The following is a 19,733-nucleotide window of genomic DNA, read 5'->3' as shown; positions in this document are numbered from 1 at the left end:
AGAGCAAAGAGCAAAAAGAGAGAGAGAGAGAGAGAGGGAGAGCAGCAGCCGCATACAAAGCTTTGCCAACAGGTGAGCAGCGCAGTTGAGTGTTTGCAGTTAGAGCGTCTGGCCGCTGGAAACACTTGGAACGTGGAACGTGTGGGAACGGAAAGGGCTTTAGCTGAGCGCACTTAACTGAGCGAGCGAGCGAGCGAAGTACGCCTTTGAGCCAAGCTAAGCTGCGCTTTTTGGTTTTGGGCTGGGTGTGCCTCGGCAGTGTGTCGAGAACGCGTGAGCGGCCAACACGTAAACGACGCGTTGTGCGCTGCCCCTAAAAAAAAAATAAAATACAAAAATCAGTTATAACTAAATGAGAAAAAGCCAAAGCGAGAGCGGCGCTACCAACAAAAACAACGAGAACAGCAGCAGCAGTCGTGCCGCAACAGTTCAAGTGTGAATTGTTATTGAGGTTATGTAAGCGGCAAGCAAAACCAAACGCAAACGTAACTCACAAAAAAAAACACAAAACGTAGTCAGTTAGTTTGCTAAGCGAAACACGTTCAATTAAAACAATTCCAAATACGCGTCAATCACACACACAGACACACAAACACAACTCACGCGCAAACTCGCACATTCCTAAGCCAATGGAGCACGAGGCCAAAGCGCAGGCGCAGACTTCGTCGGCAACGTCGACGTCGACGCCAACGTCACATCCACTGCAGGATGTGCCGTTGAATGGAGCTGATGACGTACAACCGACGCCCAAAAATTGGGTTAAATTCGACGACGACACCGACATCAGTGAAAAAAATAATAACAGTAACGGTGGCGACGGCAGCGGTAGCGGCGATGGAGACAGCAGTGCCACACAGCAGCAACAACAACAACAACAAAACAAGTTGTCGCTGCCGCCACCACCACCATCAGTGGTGAGCAGCAACAACAACAGACGCGCGCGCTCGCGCAGTCCCAATGACCAGTCAACAGCAGCAGTCGCCGCAGCTCCAATACCTGTGCAGGTTAGTTGGTCTCTCACTCTCATTCTCTCTCTTTGCATCGCTCGCTCTTCTGACATCACTCTCTTTGAATGCAACTCTCACGTGTTGTCGCCAACTCAACCAAACGCATTCCATTGCGTCTTCCATTGTGCGTACGTTTGTGCTCTCAGTTTCCTTTCATTCCATTCGCTGGGTGCGTTATAACTACGTTTCTTTTGTTGTTTACACGTCTGAGCTTCGCCTCTAATGGAGTTGTTAGCAGCGGTACTTTGCTTCTACTTCTTTCTGCTGTCTCCCCTCCTCATCCGGGGGTACACTGCACGCATGACAAATGAAGTTAAGAACGACGCGTCGTGTCGGGACAGTTGAGATGTCGCGTCGGCGATAAGCTTTGATTACTCATCGGGCTAAAAAGCTAAAGCAACAAGTCATAATGCATTGCATGTCGAAAGGGATTGTCCGATTAGTTCAAGTGCATGCATGAGCGGAGATGAGAAATTTTCATTGCTCTCTCTACAGTTGGAACTCATTGTAGTCGAAATAAATCGTTATCTATACGCCGAACTCTAATTTAGAGAGAATTCCATTTGATATACAGAATAGATAAAAAGTACTCTTAAATTGAAGTGATTCGTTCTGGAGCTATTTCGCAACAATTGCGACTGCAGTTCGATTGTGAATACAAGGTGATATTTAATATTAATTTATGTGACTAACCGAGATGTGAGAATATTACCTCTTGACGGCTATAACATTTATGATATTGATTGACGAACCTTACTCTGAAATGTTGTTTTAGTAGGCATTACTTTGAAGTGCTGCTTTATAAATATGATATATTTTGTTTGCTGATCATAATTGCTTTTCTTTATATAGTTCTTAGGGTTTGAAGTGAGGGCAGAACAAAGCACGTGCAAATAAAAACACATACATATAGTAAATATGAGAATCAGAAGAGTAAACACAAATTCTTCATATGAAGTCAGTACTCTCTTATTTATTGTGGTTTCGTCAGTGTTTTTTCTGTTTATGACGAAGAGAGAAATGATATGATAATAATAATAAGCAGAATTTCGTTGCCGCAAGCAGCATTTGTTTAAATATTTTGCCAGCTTTATTTTGATAATGATTAAATGAAGTGTGTTTATTTTATTTTTGTACGTTTCGCAACTTGTCTTAAGGAGAGCAGAAGACGCTTTTTGTCAACGTTGACACTGACATAAATACGGAAATTTGTTGGGGACATTTCTAGAATGAGTAAACCAAAAAAAATTTAGAATTGTATTTATTATCTAAAAAACAGCAGATATCGTTATTCACGTCAGTTAGTAAATGATTCCATTCATAATTACAAATATGTACCTAAAAAGTGCCTACGTGTTCGCTGTGTAATATTACCAATGTTTAGACAAAATACATGAAGAAAACTTGGAATAAATAACTATTTATTTGCATGCAATTAGCATTTAAATAATTTGCACTAATGTGCAATAATTTGTATGTAGGACTGTGGGTTACAAATAAGAGAGACATCATTATTACACTAATGTATCGATATTGTAGGGTATTACCTACTCTCCAAAATTGTTTACATTTGCTTAGCTCTTGAATAACATAGCTGCTTGTATGATAATTAGATAAACATAATAAAGTAAACATTGAATATGCGGGTAATAATTTGTGATTTGCTTTTGGAAGTTGGCGCTAAATTATACTACTGACTCGACTCTAGATGTTGACTTAATAAAAATTCATTTTTTATTTTGTGTACTTTGTCATAAAAGTGTTTGCTACCCTATTTAGATTTACTTATAGCTATAAAAATGTATATCACGTCGAAGATCAGTTTTGGCAAACTTGAACAGGTGCAGCTATCAACTATCGACTGTCGAGTTGTCGTTGAATTTCTGATCAAATATCCCCTACTTTGACATTAGCTTTTTAGCTACTGTGAAGCTAAGTTGCGTACGTGCAAAATGATAAATTGTGTTTACTTTTTTTTAGGTTGTTGCACATGTGGCAAGGCATACTTGTATTTATTACAGTTCTCGCGACATTGTAATATTCAAATCAATATTATTGATTTTCTTTCGCGCATTTGCATAAGTGGTATAGTCTCTCTTTTTATATTTTTCATTTTCTTGCTGTCTGACTTGACTTTATGCGGCGAACTGAAACTTAAGGCCAAGAACATTAACCCATTGTTGTCACATTTTACAGCGGACTGCAGTTTCCTCCACAACAGCTGGCACATTGTCGTCGTCGTCGTTGCCGGATGTGACGCCCGCTGTTTTGACAACTGAGAGTACGCACGTTAATCTCAATGCATCCGGCAGCGGCAGTGGCAGCAGCAGCAACAGTCCTCCTCGTCACTCACAGCAGCTAATAAACCAAAAAGCATCTGCAGCATCGTCTACATCGACCGCAACAACATCAGCGTTAGCCTCAGTCTCATCATCGCAGGCTGCTCCATCTCTGTCCTCGTCCACTCATCCAAATAGCGGGGCATCTAACAATGGCAGCGCTAATGCTCATGGTAAAAGCGTCAGCATTCCTGTGGATCAGGCCTCGGGAATGCGCACAATTGAGCTGTCAACGGGTCGCATTCGTGAAGGATTTGGTAAGTAACTTCCTCAAGCTCATAGCAATAAATTTTCTGAACTCTTTTAGCTCTTAGTTAAAGTATAGGTGGGGTTAATTAATTAAATGCACCTCACAAATTGTAATTCGAATATTTCAGTAATTAAAACTAAGGTTTCAACTGTAATTAGAGACCTGAACATTAAATGTACTATACACTGAAAATGAGTAATAAAAGCTACGTAGTTTATTTGTCTTAGTTAGCTGGCTTCTTTAGTTTCGTTTATTTATAGCTATAAAATAATATAAAGTAAAAAATATGTATTTAATTTTGAGAAGTTAATTTTCAATTTTTCCATAAGTATATGTTAAGAAATTTAAATTTTTTTATATACAGAAAAAAATGTGTTTAAATCAGGAATAATCGCAGTAAGGTAACCTTGTAAATCAAGATTAAAGTTCTACAACAATTTTAGATTGTTTATTCTTGAAATACAATACTATATTCTCGTTTTAAGACTGTTAACCTAGAAGAAAATATCTCAAATCGAGATAAGAATTTTTTTAGAATAATTATACATATATTGGATATACTTGAAATAAGATAATAATAATATTATTTTGGAATTATTTTAAAAAGTAGTTTTAATTTGTGACCTATTTTGTGTAAACATATACATCGAAGATATTGATCGATTGGGTTATTTACATTATATTATGATAATTAAACTGCCTTAGCATTGCAAAAGTATACTAAAAGTGCAATTTCAAATTAAGTTTTATCATTTGAAGTGAGAGAGAGAATATTCGTCTTGAATTTACAATTTTTAAAAATGAGTTACCTTAGGATATTATAAATATTATGGGGAAAACTTACCTGAAATAATGAATTGGTTTATATGATAGGTTAAAAATTGCAGCAAGTATTCATTTTACATAATTTTATTACAAATTAATTGCCTTAAAAGCTGTAAAGAATGTTATATATACACATAAAATAAGACTACGTTTTATATAGCTAATGAATTTATGGATTAGGTCATAGTAAACACTTATTGCCCTATTTTTCAATAACCAACAGCTAACGGAGATGTGATTGTCACCCTGTTGCCGGCCAACACCAAATGGCCTTGGATAACTCCCGCCATATTCCGTCCCGAGCTAGTTCCAGAAGAGCTGATGGCTCAGGGTCTGACGGTAAGTAGATGGGCCATCAATCAGTCTATGCTGACCACTCACCACTTACGTCTTTCTCCTTTTTGTTAGCTCACTGTGGAGGACTATGTGAATGCAATGGAGACGCTGGTCAATGACTATCGCTTCACGGTGTACAACATTTGCTATAAGCGGATCCTTGTCTGTTGGATACTGTTTGCGTTCGCCGTGCTGCTGGCGCTGCTCTTCTCAGGGCTGCAGGGCGTGGCATTGTTTGCTCTCGGCGTCGGCTGGCTCTTCCTTAATGCGGCGGCCATCTTCCTGTGCATGTGGATGAAGCTGCGACTGTCGCGTGGTTTGGAAAAGTGCCTGGCACGCGTGAACAAGCAGCTGATGAGACATAAGATTCTACTGGTACTGGACGATCGTGGTCGCATCTCCTGCCACAAGGTCAACCTGTGTTTCATGTACTTCGATGCCACGCAATGTGTGAGCTTCCTTAACGAATTCCTCGAGCACACCGAACAGAATGGCGGCGAAGCCATCAAGGCTGGCTGGGAGGCGAAGTTGGACATTGATGTGAACGATATCGTTATCCAGGGCAGTCAGCCAGTGCGTCTCTCTCGCAAGCAGGTGAGTTGTAATTACTTTCGCCAAGAACACAAGCTCATTTATGCAGTAGCTGAGCTGGCAGTTGTCTTTGCTTTGCTTTGATCGCTCGTAGATAAAGTAGTAACGTTAGTTGTAGTTGTAGTTGTAGCTGTAGCTGCATTCATGCTCATCGATTGACACTTCTCGGTCTCTCTCTCTGTCTCTCTCTCTGTCTTTCTATCTGAACATTGATCATCGCATCGCTCACGCATTTTCTTTTTTGTCTCTCACACCGACGTGCACTGCACAAACAAACTCAATCCACTCTCTTTAGGCCGTTGCCCAGGAGCTGTTTCTCAGCTATCTGCAGCGCTGGGGCAAGGACTTTCTGCGTCGTCGCCTCGACTGGACCGTTCAGGAGGCGGGAGTTCATGAAACACCAAGGCATCTACAGTCGTCCATTTGCCCATGTCAATACGAGGAGGAGCTGTTGCGTAACAAAATCAAAATCAGTCTGCAACATCGCCAGTGCTGTGGCATCAATTGCATGGGCTGCTGGCTTTAGGCGTGTCCAACGAGACGCGAAACAATTTATTTCCTTTCTATCTTTTTTGCTCCGCTTACAACGTGTAATTTTATGTTTTTGTGTGTGCATTGTGAATTGTACGATTAAAACCTGTTGAAAACCAATCAGAGTTATTATTATTATTTGTTACGTTTACGTGTCTACCTCTCTCTTCATTTTATATACTATACACACATCAATTTTTAATTTCTTAAAACAGCCGAAAAGTATGCTGCATTATTTGATCATTTCATCTCTGGGTTACACATACGTACCGTTGTACGTTCAGCACTATCAACTACTCCTTTATTAATAACCACACCCACACTATCACCCCCTCACCTTAATTACCTACTGTTCTTTGATGTCTCTCATTTCTGTTTAATACCCTCCATCTGTCTGCTTCCTAGGAACGTGGTCTTCAACTATACCTGCGCTATGGCTCCCGCTGGGGCATGGAAGCATTGCGGGGATTGGTCGATGTAACTCCTCTGGAGCCAGGACGCCATTGCGGCCAATTCCAGTGTCCCTGTCAGTATATTAAGGAGCATTTGCAGTGCAAACCACGAGGCAAGTTCAAGTGTTGCAATATGGTGCATTGGGTGTTGGCATGTGAGCGCTATGATTACTAAAATCGAAATTTTAATCATAATTATACTCGTCATATGTACATACTAAGCATGTTCGAATGTCCTCTATGTAACTAAATGAATTTATCGACACAGGTCTTATAGAATACATTAAAACTACGCGAAAGTCTGTATGCTTTATGTGCTTAGTTCTCTTGGCGAATTTAATAATTTGCTTTGACAATTTCGGTCTGTTAATCCTATCAAAATACCAAACAAAGCTTACAAATGTCATACATATACCAAAAAATACCAAACAAGCTTACGAACACGCATCTCCGTTTTATTAATATTATGTACAAATGTATATTTTACAAAAGCGAATTACTAAATTCTTTTTCATTTCAGATGTTAGTCCATAGTCAAGGTAAAATTGGTAATTTTTGGTATAAATGTATGCTATTTAATCCCTTTCCTATGTACTGCATTTAACTACATTCGAATAACCTTTAAACTAATTAAGTTATACAATTCCTTATACAATGACATATCTTTTAATGCGAATCCTAAATCAAATACACAAACAATTGCAGTATCCGTAAACAGCATGGGACAAGTAGTTTGGACACGTTTTCCCATTTTTGGTGGCTAATGAGATTTTACCAAAAAGAAAAAATTCCATTAAGAACCAAGAAAATTTATTAAATCCACTACTAAGCTATTTCGATTATAAAATTACTTAAATTATACATTACAAACTTGTATTTTGTTTTGTAATTGCCTTTTTCGAATTTAACTTTGTATCTATTTTGGTATCATTTGAATAAACATCGTATTTGTTGTAATATATTGTTGTTTGTAATTATGTTGTATGTTTTCTTGCCTTACGTGTTTATCATTATTATTTAATATTTTCTTCCCGGTGTTTTTCATTGAACGCCTTTTACAGGTTATCCATGTTCTTGCATTGTCTATGGTTCGGATCCCAATTTTCAATTTCGATACTAGTTCTGTACTTCCCATATCTCTCTGTGTCTCGATTGGCATTTCATCATAATACACACATCAGATAAATTTACATTATTTAATCAATGTTTTAGACTTGTGCAATTTAGTTTATTTTATATGCAATGTTAACTTTTATTTTAATAAAGTTTTGAATTATGATTTATAAGGCGCTGGTTAACAAATGTAATGAAGAAATGTAAGCAACAAATATGTGTTTAACATTAATGACAATAAAATGAGGGAGGACTTACAGAAATAATGAAACTAAACACAATTTATTTTAATATTTGTTTAGTATCTATAAAAATATAGAAAGTAGTAGATGCTTATCTTAAAATATTCATAACAACTCATCCTTATTTTTAAAAGCTGAAACCATGTCTCTATAGAATGTTAGTTTAGCAGAGCAAAAAACAGCAAACAACTTTTCTTTGTTCCTCATTTTGGGAGGATTTGTGTTCAGGTTGCCCAATTTCAGACAGTTCGCAAAGCATACAAGTATATGGTGCATACATGTTTGCCATTTTCATTATTTTCACAATTATTGCATTATTTTTTATTGCATAATTCAACTTTACGTTTGCCGCATTTTGGCCACGTTCATGTTGCCAGCAAATTCTGAAAAAGTTTGTTGTTGTTTGTCTCGTCTCTCGTTTCTCGTTTTGGGTTGCATGTGTAATGAGTCATTAACATGGTGCAGAAAGTTGTTATAAACGAAAATACTTTAATTTTATTATTTTTATTATTTTTGCATTCAAATTAGGTGCCAGGCGATTTTATTTATGTTGATTTGATTTTTCCTTCCCCACCAAAAAAATGTCGGCCATAAACACAGCAAACTACGAACAATGTTTTTAATGGCTGTAAGTATATTAAGTCTTTGCTCATAAGTCTCATTAGGGTGAGTAATTGGCGTAATTAAAGTTTTATTACCCTGCCGGATTCAAGCGAAGCGAATGAATGGAAAACTAATGCGATAAAATACTGAGGCACATTAAGAAAATTTAAACTAAATGTTATGAATGATATTGGCGAAAATGTTTAGATTAATTCCCAAATGTGTAAATAAGTAAATATGTATTTACTAACAACGTCTAATGATTGGAAATAACTTGTGATGTATTTTTATAAATATGTGTCCATATAGTTGTATGTTTTAAAAAATTGAAACAAAGAAGTAAATTGTTTTTTTGGGAGGTAAAGAGAATTTCAAAGCATATTTTAATGTATTTATACACGTCACCCATATAAGGGTATTATAATAACTATAATAATTATGATTCCTGAACATTATCTTGCAATGAAGTAGAAATTGTAGAAGTTAATTAAGAAAAAATTTTGTATGGGAAAAAAAACCTGCTGGTCTGAGCTGCTTTGGCTGACAATCTGGTATATTTTGAACATCAATATACTAAAAATAGGTTCCAGTATATTTTAGTATATTTGCCGTATATTAATTTGGTCTAATTTTAGCATATGGTTTTATCGAAAAAAGGGGTGCGAGAATCTTATGGTCAAATAAAGCCGAAAAAAGCTTTCATACTTGTTTTTAATAATCATAAGCGAATAACATAACGATAAAATAAAACTAGACTAAATGTTGTTTACAAATTTCCGAAAAATGCGATTTTACGCTCCAATAAAGTAAATTCGAACTTGTTGTGGATAAAACGCGCTAAAAGGAATGCCCAGTTAAATGTTGTTAAACTTCATTAATCTCGTAGAGAAGTTTCAAACGATTTGTGTGTTTTTCAACAGCACTTCAAATGGCAAAAGCAAATAGAGTAAAATTGGACTTCGAAGCGAAGCGAAGCACATAAAACAAACGAATCCAGACACCAATACTACGACCACAGCTCCAAGTAAACTAATCACAAACAAACAATCACACTCGCACACTCATTCACTCATTCAGAGGGAGGCTCGTCAAAGTTTTTGGCAGTCTTTGGCGTTGCTGCAGCAGTTTTAGGAAATTCAATTGAATTGTGTGATTTTCATTTGAATTACAGGGATAATTCGAATAACGACTGAGGGATGTACCTTTCTTGAAATACGTCAGCATTAATTATAGTGTTAAGGTGCTTACACCTTAATAAACAGTTTGAAATGAATTTCCCAAATAATCAATCAATCAGACAATGACAATACAAGAATACATAAATAATTGAAAATTTGAGAGACGTTCTCAAGTTGGGAATACGATATACTCAATGCGTTTCATTAGCATTTCAATACTTTAGAGTGAGGGTATATATTTTTTTCCAGTTCGTTTATTTGCCGAAATTGTGCCACCTTTTTGGGGGGAAGTACATATAGTATTATTGTTTCTGTAGCTGTTGTCGACGTTGCCGCCACCGTAGTTTTTTGCATTTATTTTGCGGCTAAAACTTTAATTGAGTTTTAAACCATTTTGCTGGTTGGCCCAGCGTCGTACTGAGAATTGTTTACTCTACGTTTGTATATATGTGTGTGCTGCGAGTGTATAGGTTTGCTATGTGTGTTTGTTAACAAAAAAAATAAAAACTACGCCATTGTGTTTGATGGGATCTGCTGTTGCTCCAGCTGCCGTTGCTCGTACTTCTGTTGTTGGTATTGGGCGTGGGCCTTGCACTTATTTCGTGTTTTTCGCTTGAGTGATGAGTTTTTCAGCGAATGGTTTTTGTTTTTGTTGTTGTTTTCGTTTTTCTCTTTTTTTTTAGTTTTTCGGTGATTCTCTCTGGGGCTCTTTGGGCGGTTCCGCTTTGGCTGCACTTTAAATTTTCCAATGCGTTTTGTTTTACGCCCAAAATTGCACACAAATTTGTTGTATTAAGTTTGCCAGAAGCTGTATATGTGTGTGTGTGTGTGTGCTGCTGTTGAGTGAACAGCGACCCCACAGGTAACGTATTCGCCCCATGCGCCAAACAAATTACAGCCATTTAAGTGATTTTTGCTAATGTTATTTTGGGCGTTGGCGCAAAAACTTGTATACTAAGCGCATTTCACAGCAACATTTTTTGTTGCTTCATCTGATGGCAAACTGGGCGGATGTGTGCATGAAACTTTTTTGTATATTAGCTGGAGTCTATGGAGAAGTAACTTTATGTTGGTAGCTGAATACGAAGTGGAATATTTCAGCAAAGCTTTTTGGTTTTGTATTTCGAAATTAACTGAAATTCAAATACTTTAAACTTTACTAATATTTCGAACATTCAACTTGTATGTTATCTTTATAACGACTCTTTGTTTATTGCTAGACCCATAACATGATCATAAACTGTTTACTCAGCCGTAATAAATATGACGCTAAATCCTTAACAACGGTCTGCATCGAGTGGGCAATATGAAACAGCAAACGCTGACCATATATCATCATAAAATTTAACCAAACGGCGAACATTCGCACTGAAACCGTCTGTCGACTCGGCGCAGCTATAAAACATTAGTCAAAAACATTAAACATGGCATAATACTACCTGTAGAGGTGGCCAACTGTCCTGGGTTGGAGTTAAAGTTCGGACTCGAACTCTGACTCTGACTCGGGCTCGGGTTTGTGTTTGAGTTCGAGTTGGGGCCGAGCTGCAGGCTCCCAGAGCTACAATCAACATCATTAACGCGTGCTCTAAAAGCCATTTATTTGGACGCAGACAAGCCGAGCCATGTTAAAAATGGCAGTCAGTCGGGAGACAGTCGAATGTGGGAAACTATAAATTTAACGCTTTTAGCATAATTGCAGAAGTATTTGCGTGTATACCTAAGGGCCAAGCAAGAACCTACGGCCATGAGAGCCATCAACGCGACTGCGTTATGATAAGTGGCCACAGCCAAACGATATCAGCGTCAACACGCAATAAGTTATTGCTTTATTGGCTCATCCGTTCGTCCTGTTTCTCACTGCCCCTGCACGGCTATTAACCATAAGTGGTGTCTGCGTGTGTGTCTGTGTGTGTGAGTGTGTGTTTGGGTAAGGCATCGTATTACTTGGCCTTATAATTGCTGGACAGCTTTTGACCTTTATCAAAGCCAAACACTGCAACTTAATATACTGCCTCCTGACTTCCGATGCTCAACCCTTTCACGACAATAAACACTTGACAGGCAATTTGTGGGCCACCCACAACGCAGCATAAGATACACATAGATGCATACTTTGTATATACATACATATAATATAAAGAGCCCATCGATTGCCTAGTTACAGTCGTACCTCTCGAATATTTATTATCTGTCTAATGGAAACAAATTAGGTCATATGAGTATACATTTGAAAGCAAGCAAAAATTGTGTTGCGTAGTTCCAATTCAGTTTAAGCTTTCTTCTTTATTTTTATGGGCTCTGCATGAAAATGGGCTCAATGGGGCGTATACGTGATTTATGCCTTTGGCCTTTTAGCTATGTCTTAATTGCTGCAGATATGCGTGCAGTTTAATGGATATTTGCAAGCGGCTTAAATAATGGACACATATGAACCTAGTTAAATGACGTTTAAAACATACTTTAAGCTGGGAAGTTGTTATTATTTAAGACATAACTATTAAGTTTTGTTTTGCTAAAGAAATTTCCAGCTAGCGATGCTAATTCAGCCTTTTAACGATACTGCAGTAATATAGAGTACAGAAAAAAACAACAATGTAAACGCAATATGGAAACCATATTGTAAAGAAAGAAAGTAAGAAAGCTGCAGTATAGATGAGATACCCGCTCCGATTTTTTAATAAAAACAAAACAATGCGGTGACATTCTTACAATATAGCAATTAAATATGTTAAACAAGTACTGAAATACAAGCAACGCTATGTATGGTTTATTACGTTCACAATATAGAACGGATTACATATTTTCAACCAATTATTTAAATTATTATTTATTTTGTATGGGGTCGGCGAAGACTCGTTAAGCCTGTGATATGCATTTGTTGAAGGCACAAAGTTATAATAACCTTCTATTAAGAATTAGTATTAAAAATTTGGATGCGATCGGATAAAAGGTATCAAAGATATTTAAGAAATACTTTTGTATGACTTGTTTAATCTATCTTGTCAGTTAATTAAAATATTCAATGTAAACTTGTCATCTTAGAAGAAATTTGCGGAAATTGTATATACATTTATTATCTCTCTAATTGAAAATCAAACATTAAATTGTATTTAAATTTATTTATTTTTTTAAATGAAATTATACTTGTTACATCAATAACCATTTGACTCTATTAAAGTCAGTTTCGTTAACATTAAAGGTGAAATGACAAATAGTATTTAAATACATATTTACATTTTACATTTAAAATGCACCAAACAACAACTTTGTTTTTATTTAACTCTCCATTTTAACCAACTGTTACCGCACTCTTGGGGTATTTGCAGCATGTGCCAAATGTAATTTAACTTTTCAGTCACTTTAATCAGAAAAAAAAAGCAATTGATAAGTGTCAAGTGCAGAAGTAAAGACAAATAATTAATGTAGTTGCAGGCAGAGGTCTGATGATGTTCAATTAAAGTTGCTTATAAAAGTTTAAGAACAGAGAACAAAATTAAATTAGTGTGAAACATTGATTTGATATAGAAATGGAATATTATGCGGTTCATTTCAAAGATCACAAGCGTTTATTTAAAATACGTTCACTTTATTTTTTCCTAGTTTTATCAATAGAAATGAAGTAAATATTTGTTTTGAAAATAAAGCGATAGGTTATGCAATATAATAAGTAATTTTTACATTGGATCGTTAGGCAATAATGTGGTAACTACTTATTAACTTGTACGCATTAAAATGGTGCAATTTTGTACCTGCATTTGAAAGTCAAACACAGTTTTTTTAATTACAACTAATCCACAATTTATTAAAAACTAATCGATGACACAAAACAAATATAATTGGAAACTAATACCTACATGTATTTTTTTTAAATAATCGATAACATAAAACAAATGTTATTGGAAAGAAATTGTTTAAATACTTACATGAATCTGAATAAATCTCTATCTTTTGCTGACTTTGACTTTGCTGTACTTTTCATTGTAACAGTTAAGTGAACTAACAGGACTTTAGTTCACAAAAGTGTTGAATGTATCACGTTGAAGGACTCGTACCTAGCTTTTACATACGTACCTCTGCTGCTTTTCTATTTGGCTTTTGCTGTGTTATTCCTAGTGCCATCACCATTCACATTCGTCGTTTATGTTGACGTAGATTTAATTACAATGTTTGCGTCACTCAGGCGCTACGTTTACGTTTATGCCACTATGCCACTTGTTTGTTGCAGTCATCTACATACATACATACACACATTTGCCTCTCAGTCGCACAACAGAGCTTTGTCGCTGCAGCATATGTAAGCAGACGTTGATTCAGACTGCTTGTGGCCCTCTGGTCTGGGTCGAGATATGGTTCAGTTTCTGGGCCCTAACTGAGGATAGTAGCAGCCGCTTTTGTTTAACAACAAACACGCCGCGTGTGGAGAGAAAGCTCACACGTGGCATTCTCATTCTCATCGCCATCGTCATAGTCAGTCGTCCGTCGTCAGTCGTTTGCTACTTTTATGCACTTTGCAAATTGAATTTTCCACTTCTATACGCAGCGAACGCTTGCCATATGAGAAGGACGAGAAGACAAAGGTCCTGCGTGGCTGTCGAAGAGAAATGCAGCAGACGAATGCCATTTTCGTTTCTCTGACTTTGACTTTTTGCACTTGGCTTAAAGAGCCTGTGTTTGCGCTTGCTAAGTAACTGTTGTAATTTTAGAAACAAATACGCAAGGCTTTAAATACTCTCATGGAAGTGCTAGTTGTCTCAATTTCTTCACTTTAAACTGTCATTTGTAGTTTAAAATTCATTATAATTTATAATACATTTATTATTCAATTGAATAAAATAATAAATACATTTTGGATGAAATTTTAAAGATATTTTTTCATATTTTTTATTTGACTTTTCAATGTTTAAAGAAGATAATTACTCCAATCATCACAAATAACATTTATTCTTGAAACTTGTATTCATACGTTAAATCAAATAGGACAACATATTGCACATACGCACCGTTTACTTAAGCTGCTTTACACTTTCACAAATATTTCAAATTTAATGACAATTCCATTGGCAATGCCATCTACACACACATTTTCATACATATGTAAATGTAGATTCACTTGTATATGCGTATTCAGCTGTATGTAGCTCACTTAACCCAGTGTTCGACTTTGTCGTCCATTTGGCATGCGCTTTTCCTACCACTAATTGCTTGGAAAATATGCTCACTTCCACACGACAACATTTCAATGGCAGCCGCAACAATTTCATCTGCGAGAGAGACAGACGGCTGTAAAAACTGCAACATGTTTATGATGCCAGAAGCAACCGACAACTGAGAACCGAGAACCGACAACAACGAGGAAATCTTTTGGCACGGTTTTAAATAAAGACGAGACGAGCAGCCAGCTTTTACTTTCCATCGGGCTTTTCTCTCTACGAGTATTTCTTCGCTTTTGTATGTGGGTTTTTGGTAATTGTGCCGCTTGTGCCAACGATTATGTTCTCGGATGCAATGTTTTGTTCTCGCATACCCTGGAAATTGTTCGGAATGAATGAAAGAGTTGCTCTTAGTGTCGGAATAACGTAAGTTTGAATATCATTATCTGAAATATTGTATGATAAAATTGTTGACCTAGCTATTAAAGATGTTGCTTGGAAACACATTTTGAAATGGGAGTTTGTTTAAGATTGTCTTGTCTTCTTTATTATAGTATTATATAATATATTTAAAACAGTAATTTATTAACAGTATTCTCTAAGCTACCAATTTTAATTTAACTTCGCGTTTTAAAGAACTAAGGGATTAGCGATGTACCTCTGTACCACTTACAACAATTAGTGAGAGGTATTTCACTTGGCGGTCATCGTCAACTTTTCAGTTTATTGTTTTGTTGCAGCTCGCTCTATTGTTGCTTCCTTTCTTGTGGCAAATTGCACAATTGCTTTCGAGCCGGCTGCCGTCTTGTTACCACAGATGTATTCCCACATACGGGTAGCTGCAGTGTCCTTGAGACTTGTGTCCTTTCGCTGGCGCAGCTCTTAATATGATTACATTTGCTGCAGTTTCGCAACAGTTTCCACCTCCCAGACAATGTGGTCGGAGGTAATTTGCCACGCCCCCAGCATTAGCTACTACACACAGATAAACGCATCTCTTTCTCGTTATTCTCACACAGGTTTTTTTTTGTTATTTTTATTTTGTTGTAAACTTTAGCATACATTTACATACAAATATATGTTACATATAAGTAGATATGCCACAACTTATTGTAGAACTCTCTCCACACTTTCTATATATAATATAATAAATATGTTCGGTTTATGAAATCATATAAACTAGCTATATATCTGAATGTACGATATATTTAGTTATAGTTAGTTGTATAGTGTATAGCTTTCACTTTAGACATACATTTAGCTGAGCTTCTTTATGCTTTTAACGCTTATGCTTAGAATACAAAATGTTCTCATATATAATTCCATACTCAACAGCAAATAGTTTGGGCTTTTGGATTTTTATTTTAGTTCAGGGGTTTCTCAATTATAATTACTAAATGCTGATTGAGGATTTACCGTCTACTTAATTAGCATTAAATGTTTCATATACGTATATATATGTAAATTTATATAAGATATTAAATTATTCAACACTTCAACATTCACTTTAACTTTCATATAATATTAATACTTAATTATATTTACAAGTATTTTAAAGCATAGTTTATACTTTTTGAAATTTCTTCCATTTGCTTTTCATTAAGTTTAAACTTAAGTATCGTATTTACATCATTATATGAAAAATCCTTGAGGAAGAAATTATTATTAAATTTTATTTACATGATAAATTATTATTTTCTTAATAATTTTAACTTTCTTAAACAAATAGTAAATTAAAATAAGAATGTATGTCAATTTGATTTTTGTATTTAACGTATATAATATTGATCAACATATATCGTATCGCTAGCTAATATTTGACTAAGTAATAATGCTATTTCGCTTTTGTATATACGCATTATTTATTTTAACGCTAAATTTACTATGTAAATTCGCTAATTATATGTGTGTTTGTGTGTTTTTTATACGTTATATGTTCATCTAAATGTAAACTTGATTAACAGTTTTTCTTAATTTCTTTTCTTTTGTTTGTATATATTTTTCCTTTAACTTTTTTTACAATAATTTTTTATGTTCCAATGTGTTTTTGCTCGACTTGCATAAGTAAAGTATCCCATTCATAAATTACAGTTTTTGTTTTTTATTTGTTTGTTGTCCTCATGCATATTTCATTACTATAAACATTTTGCTCGCATATTTGATATTGATTTGGAAAATTAAATGTTTGCTGGGCAAACAACAATTTATTAAATATTTCAGCAGCAAATTTACGTCGGTCAGTTTATGAATAAGATTGGTGAAAAAACAACGAAAGTAATTGCAAATATCATGAAGCTTTAATGTTTAAAATATGTAAATATTTTTCGAATTTTAAAAAAATTGTATTTCATTTATTTCTTAACGTTCTGAATAATAACAAATTGTGGTTCAAAAGAGACTTTCGTTTGCTTTGAACTTAATTTAAATGCATTGAAAATCGATTAAATTGAACATTACTCTCAACTTCTTAATTAACCTAACATGATGTGAATGCACTTAGAAAATTACATGAAAACCATTTTTCACCCATTGAGTTGTCTGATTGGCAATTAAAAAAAAAGAGGGAAAAGTTGTTATGCCAATTGCGCTGACTATTTACTTAATTAATGGTGAGAGATGGAATGAATGGAAAACAGATTAGAATAACATAGATTGTTGGAGGATTTTCATTTTACGCTCTTGCATAAATATATCTACATTAATCATGTACGATATGGGGGAAATCTTACCACACTACAAGTATATTGAGTTTGTTTCTATTAATATTTCTGTTGCTATTTCGAATGTGTTTCTTACTCGTCTAAGTTTGATTTTCTTTTCCAATGCTCGTCGTGTCGCTGCTCTTGCTCTGCTGTTGCTGCTGTTGTTGTGCCCTAAATGAGTTTTTTGCAATTATTTGATTTCATCTTGAATACGTTTGGAAGCAGAGCACAGTGAATGTATTTGCGTTGGCTGCTGCTGCTGTTGTGGCTGCTGTTAGCGTTGTTGTTGTTGCTGTCGCTGTATAAATTTGCGGCAAGAATACGGCAAGCTTATTACCGACGGCCCAAAATGTTAACATTAAATGTTGCCTATGCGTCGCACTAATAGAAAATGCGATGTGGCTGCCGATAAAATGCAGCAATAGTAGCAACAACGACAACAGCAGCAACGACGACAGCAACTTTGGCATAACATCGGTGGCTACAAAATTGCTAGCTAATATTACTATGCAAATGAGCATCGGCCAATGGCATTGCTTTTGCGTTGACGCCACACGCGGCGTATGAGCAATGTGAAATTGGCGTTGCTCTCGATGCCACGCCCATTTATTACGGCTGCTCGTTGTGCTTGTGTTGCTGGTCCTTTGGCAGGTGCTGTTGTTGTTCTTGTTGGTTATGTTTGTTGGCTGCGCGTTGACAACAGTCTCCGGTGAATACTGTGGCTGGGCCTGGTTTTTCATATTACTCATACGCCACCGACTTGGCAGCGATGGCGACTGCGGCGACAGCGGCAGCGACGCTAGCAGCGCCGCTGGCAAATAACTCGATAAACGTTTGAAAATCCCAAATGATTGCGTTTTAATGCCGCGCATTATTTTACCAAGTAGATTATGCTGTGCCAGTGAGCCTGCAGAATTGTGAAATGCTCCGGGCGGATTACGCACGGGCGTTTGATTGTTATCGCCAGTGTTGCCAGCATGATGGTTGCCTGCGAATCGACAAAAATGTAGAGGAATAGTAGAGTACGGAGAATGTGAATGCGAATGGGACGAAGGGGCGGGGGAGTGTGAGCTTTAGTAGTAATCAGTTTCTGGTTAGTCGGGTTTATATTTTCATTTATTCTGCGCGTTTGCCAAAGCCGAATTGTGGCTTTTGGCATTGGATACATCAAGAGGCATAAAAGAAAATTGCTGCGAGCTGCCAGAAAGTGTGCTATGCGTTTAATAGTTCCTTGCTCACAAGTATTGCTTCCTAATTTATCGATTGTCTATCAGCTTAAGCCACTAAGATTTGCGGTGGCTTATGAGCTTTAAATTTAACTAAATTATGCTTAATAAGTCAAGTAACTCATTAAATTTACAGTCTCTATTATTGCGAAATTTTTGCTGAGTGATGTTTTTAAATTACATTTTCGTTTCGCTCCTTCGCAGACAGAGTAATAACTTCATCTGACACCAACTTCCTTTGCCACACTTGCTTTGGTCAATCATTCAAAGCTTTATTTATAGGTCTCTCACTTAAGTGAGCTCCCTTTGCTGCTTGTTGACATCTTTTAGTTGCATCCCATTCCTTCGTTTTTCTCCCCAGTTTTCTTTTACATTAGTTTTTATACCCGCTACCCAAAGGATAGAAGGGTATTATAAAATGATGCCTCCTGGATTTGTATGTAACAGGCAGAAGAACTCATATTTGACTCTATAAAGTATATATTGTTGATTGACGACAAAAGACGAAAAGGTATAGCCAAGTCCGTCAGTCTGTCTGTCTGTCCGTCTGTATGAACACTAAGATCTCAGAGACTACAAGAGATAGACATATAATTTCGACAGCGCAGATCTTGTTTGTTTCACATTTTTTCCACACCTACTTTCTCCCATACACTTCCTACATGCAATAATAACTATACTTTTTATGATTTCTAAATTTGGTTGCGATCAAATAATTGTTGAAGTTACTTTTCTGTGGGCAAGAGCGCCTACTTACTCCAGCTTTTGGTTGACAATCTGGTATATTTTGTATATAGTACTATATCTATACACCAAGTTTTAGCGTTATAATAATTTGGAGCATTTCAAAATTAATACCGCACTGATTTACTTTTTTTAAACTGAGTAGCGAGTATTTTACAGTCAAGCACACTCGACTGTAGCTTTCCTTCTTCTTTTTTTACAACGTCATTGTGTGTGTCTTTATTTCTTCAATGCATGCGAGAAGCATTTCGACAGCGGTTACTTGACAATATTTTACCAAGCTGCTTGCTTCTGTGCGTCTCTCGTCCTTATAGGGCTGCCAGTCAATGTACCCAAGCTTGGACAGCGTTTGTCGCTGTCTCCAACTGATTGAGTGCTGTCCCTATTCTCTCTTTCCCTCTCTCTCTCTCTCTTTCCCTCTTTTTTCGCTGGCTGTCTCTGTTT

At 36.3% G+C, this 19,733-nt stretch overlaps 2 protein-coding genes across 7 annotated transcripts in view; one reads left to right on the top strand and one right to left on the bottom strand.

Annotated features, from left to right (window-relative positions):
• The first annotated feature begins 211 nt into the window (after window positions 1-211).
• Window positions 212-8,298, top strand: LOC132787400 (uncharacterized). 5 transcript variants are annotated; one of them, XM_060794451.1, is made up of 7 exons: window positions 235-1,004; window positions 3,204-3,603; window positions 4,645-4,760; window positions 4,830-5,351; window positions 6,285-6,444; window positions 6,852-6,870; window positions 7,393-7,617. In XM_060794451.1, the coding sequence occupies exons 1-6, from the start codon at window positions 630-632 to the stop codon at window positions 6,863-6,865; spliced, it is 1,587 nt and encodes a 528-aa protein (XP_060650434.1). In that variant the 5' UTR covers window positions 235-629; the 3' UTR covers window positions 6,866-6,870; window positions 7,393-7,617. The 5 variants fall into 5 exon arrangements, with proteins under 5 accessions (XP_060650416.1, XP_060650406.1, XP_060650425.1 ...); XM_060794433.1 differs by lacking the exon at window positions 6,852-6,870 and having other exon boundaries at window positions 212-1,004; window positions 7,037-7,617; XM_060794423.1 differs by lacking the exon at window positions 6,852-6,870 and having other exon boundaries at window positions 215-1,004.
• Window positions 8,299-16,380: 8,082 nt separating this feature from the next.
• LOC132787383 (lachesin) overlaps window positions 16,381-19,733 on the bottom strand; it is a 59,512-nt gene continuing 56,159 nt past the window's right edge. For both annotated transcript variants that reach the window (XM_060794389.1, XM_060794394.1), the window contains one exon: window positions 16,381-18,307. In XM_060794389.1, the coding sequence (XP_060650372.1) occupies window positions 17,520-18,307 (788 nt within the window). In that variant the 3' untranslated portion in view covers window positions 16,381-17,519. The remainder of the gene's footprint in view (window positions 18,308-19,733) is intronic.

This window comes from Drosophila nasuta, chromosome 2L (assembly GCF_023558535.2).
Source record: "Drosophila nasuta strain 15112-1781.00 chromosome 2L, ASM2355853v1, whole genome shotgun sequence".
NCBI lineage: Eukaryota > Metazoa > Arthropoda > Insecta > Diptera > Drosophilidae > Drosophila > Drosophila nasuta.
Note: the sequence above shows the minus strand (reverse complement) of the source record. Positions and strands in the feature narration are given on the sequence as shown.

Coding starts and splice junctions, on each gene's coding strand:
- LOC132787400 (XM_060794413.1), top strand. CDS start 630: ATGGAGCACGAGGCCAAAGCGCAGGCGCAGACTTCGTCGGCAACGTCG. Junction 3,604..4,644: donor TCGCATTCGTGAAGGATTTG/GTAAGTAACTTC, acceptor AATAACCAACAG/CTAACGGAGATGTGATTGTC. Junction 5,352..5,643: donor TGCGTCTCTCTCGCAAGCAG/GTGAGTTGTAAT, acceptor CACTCTCTTTAG/GCCGTTGCCCAGGAGCTGTT.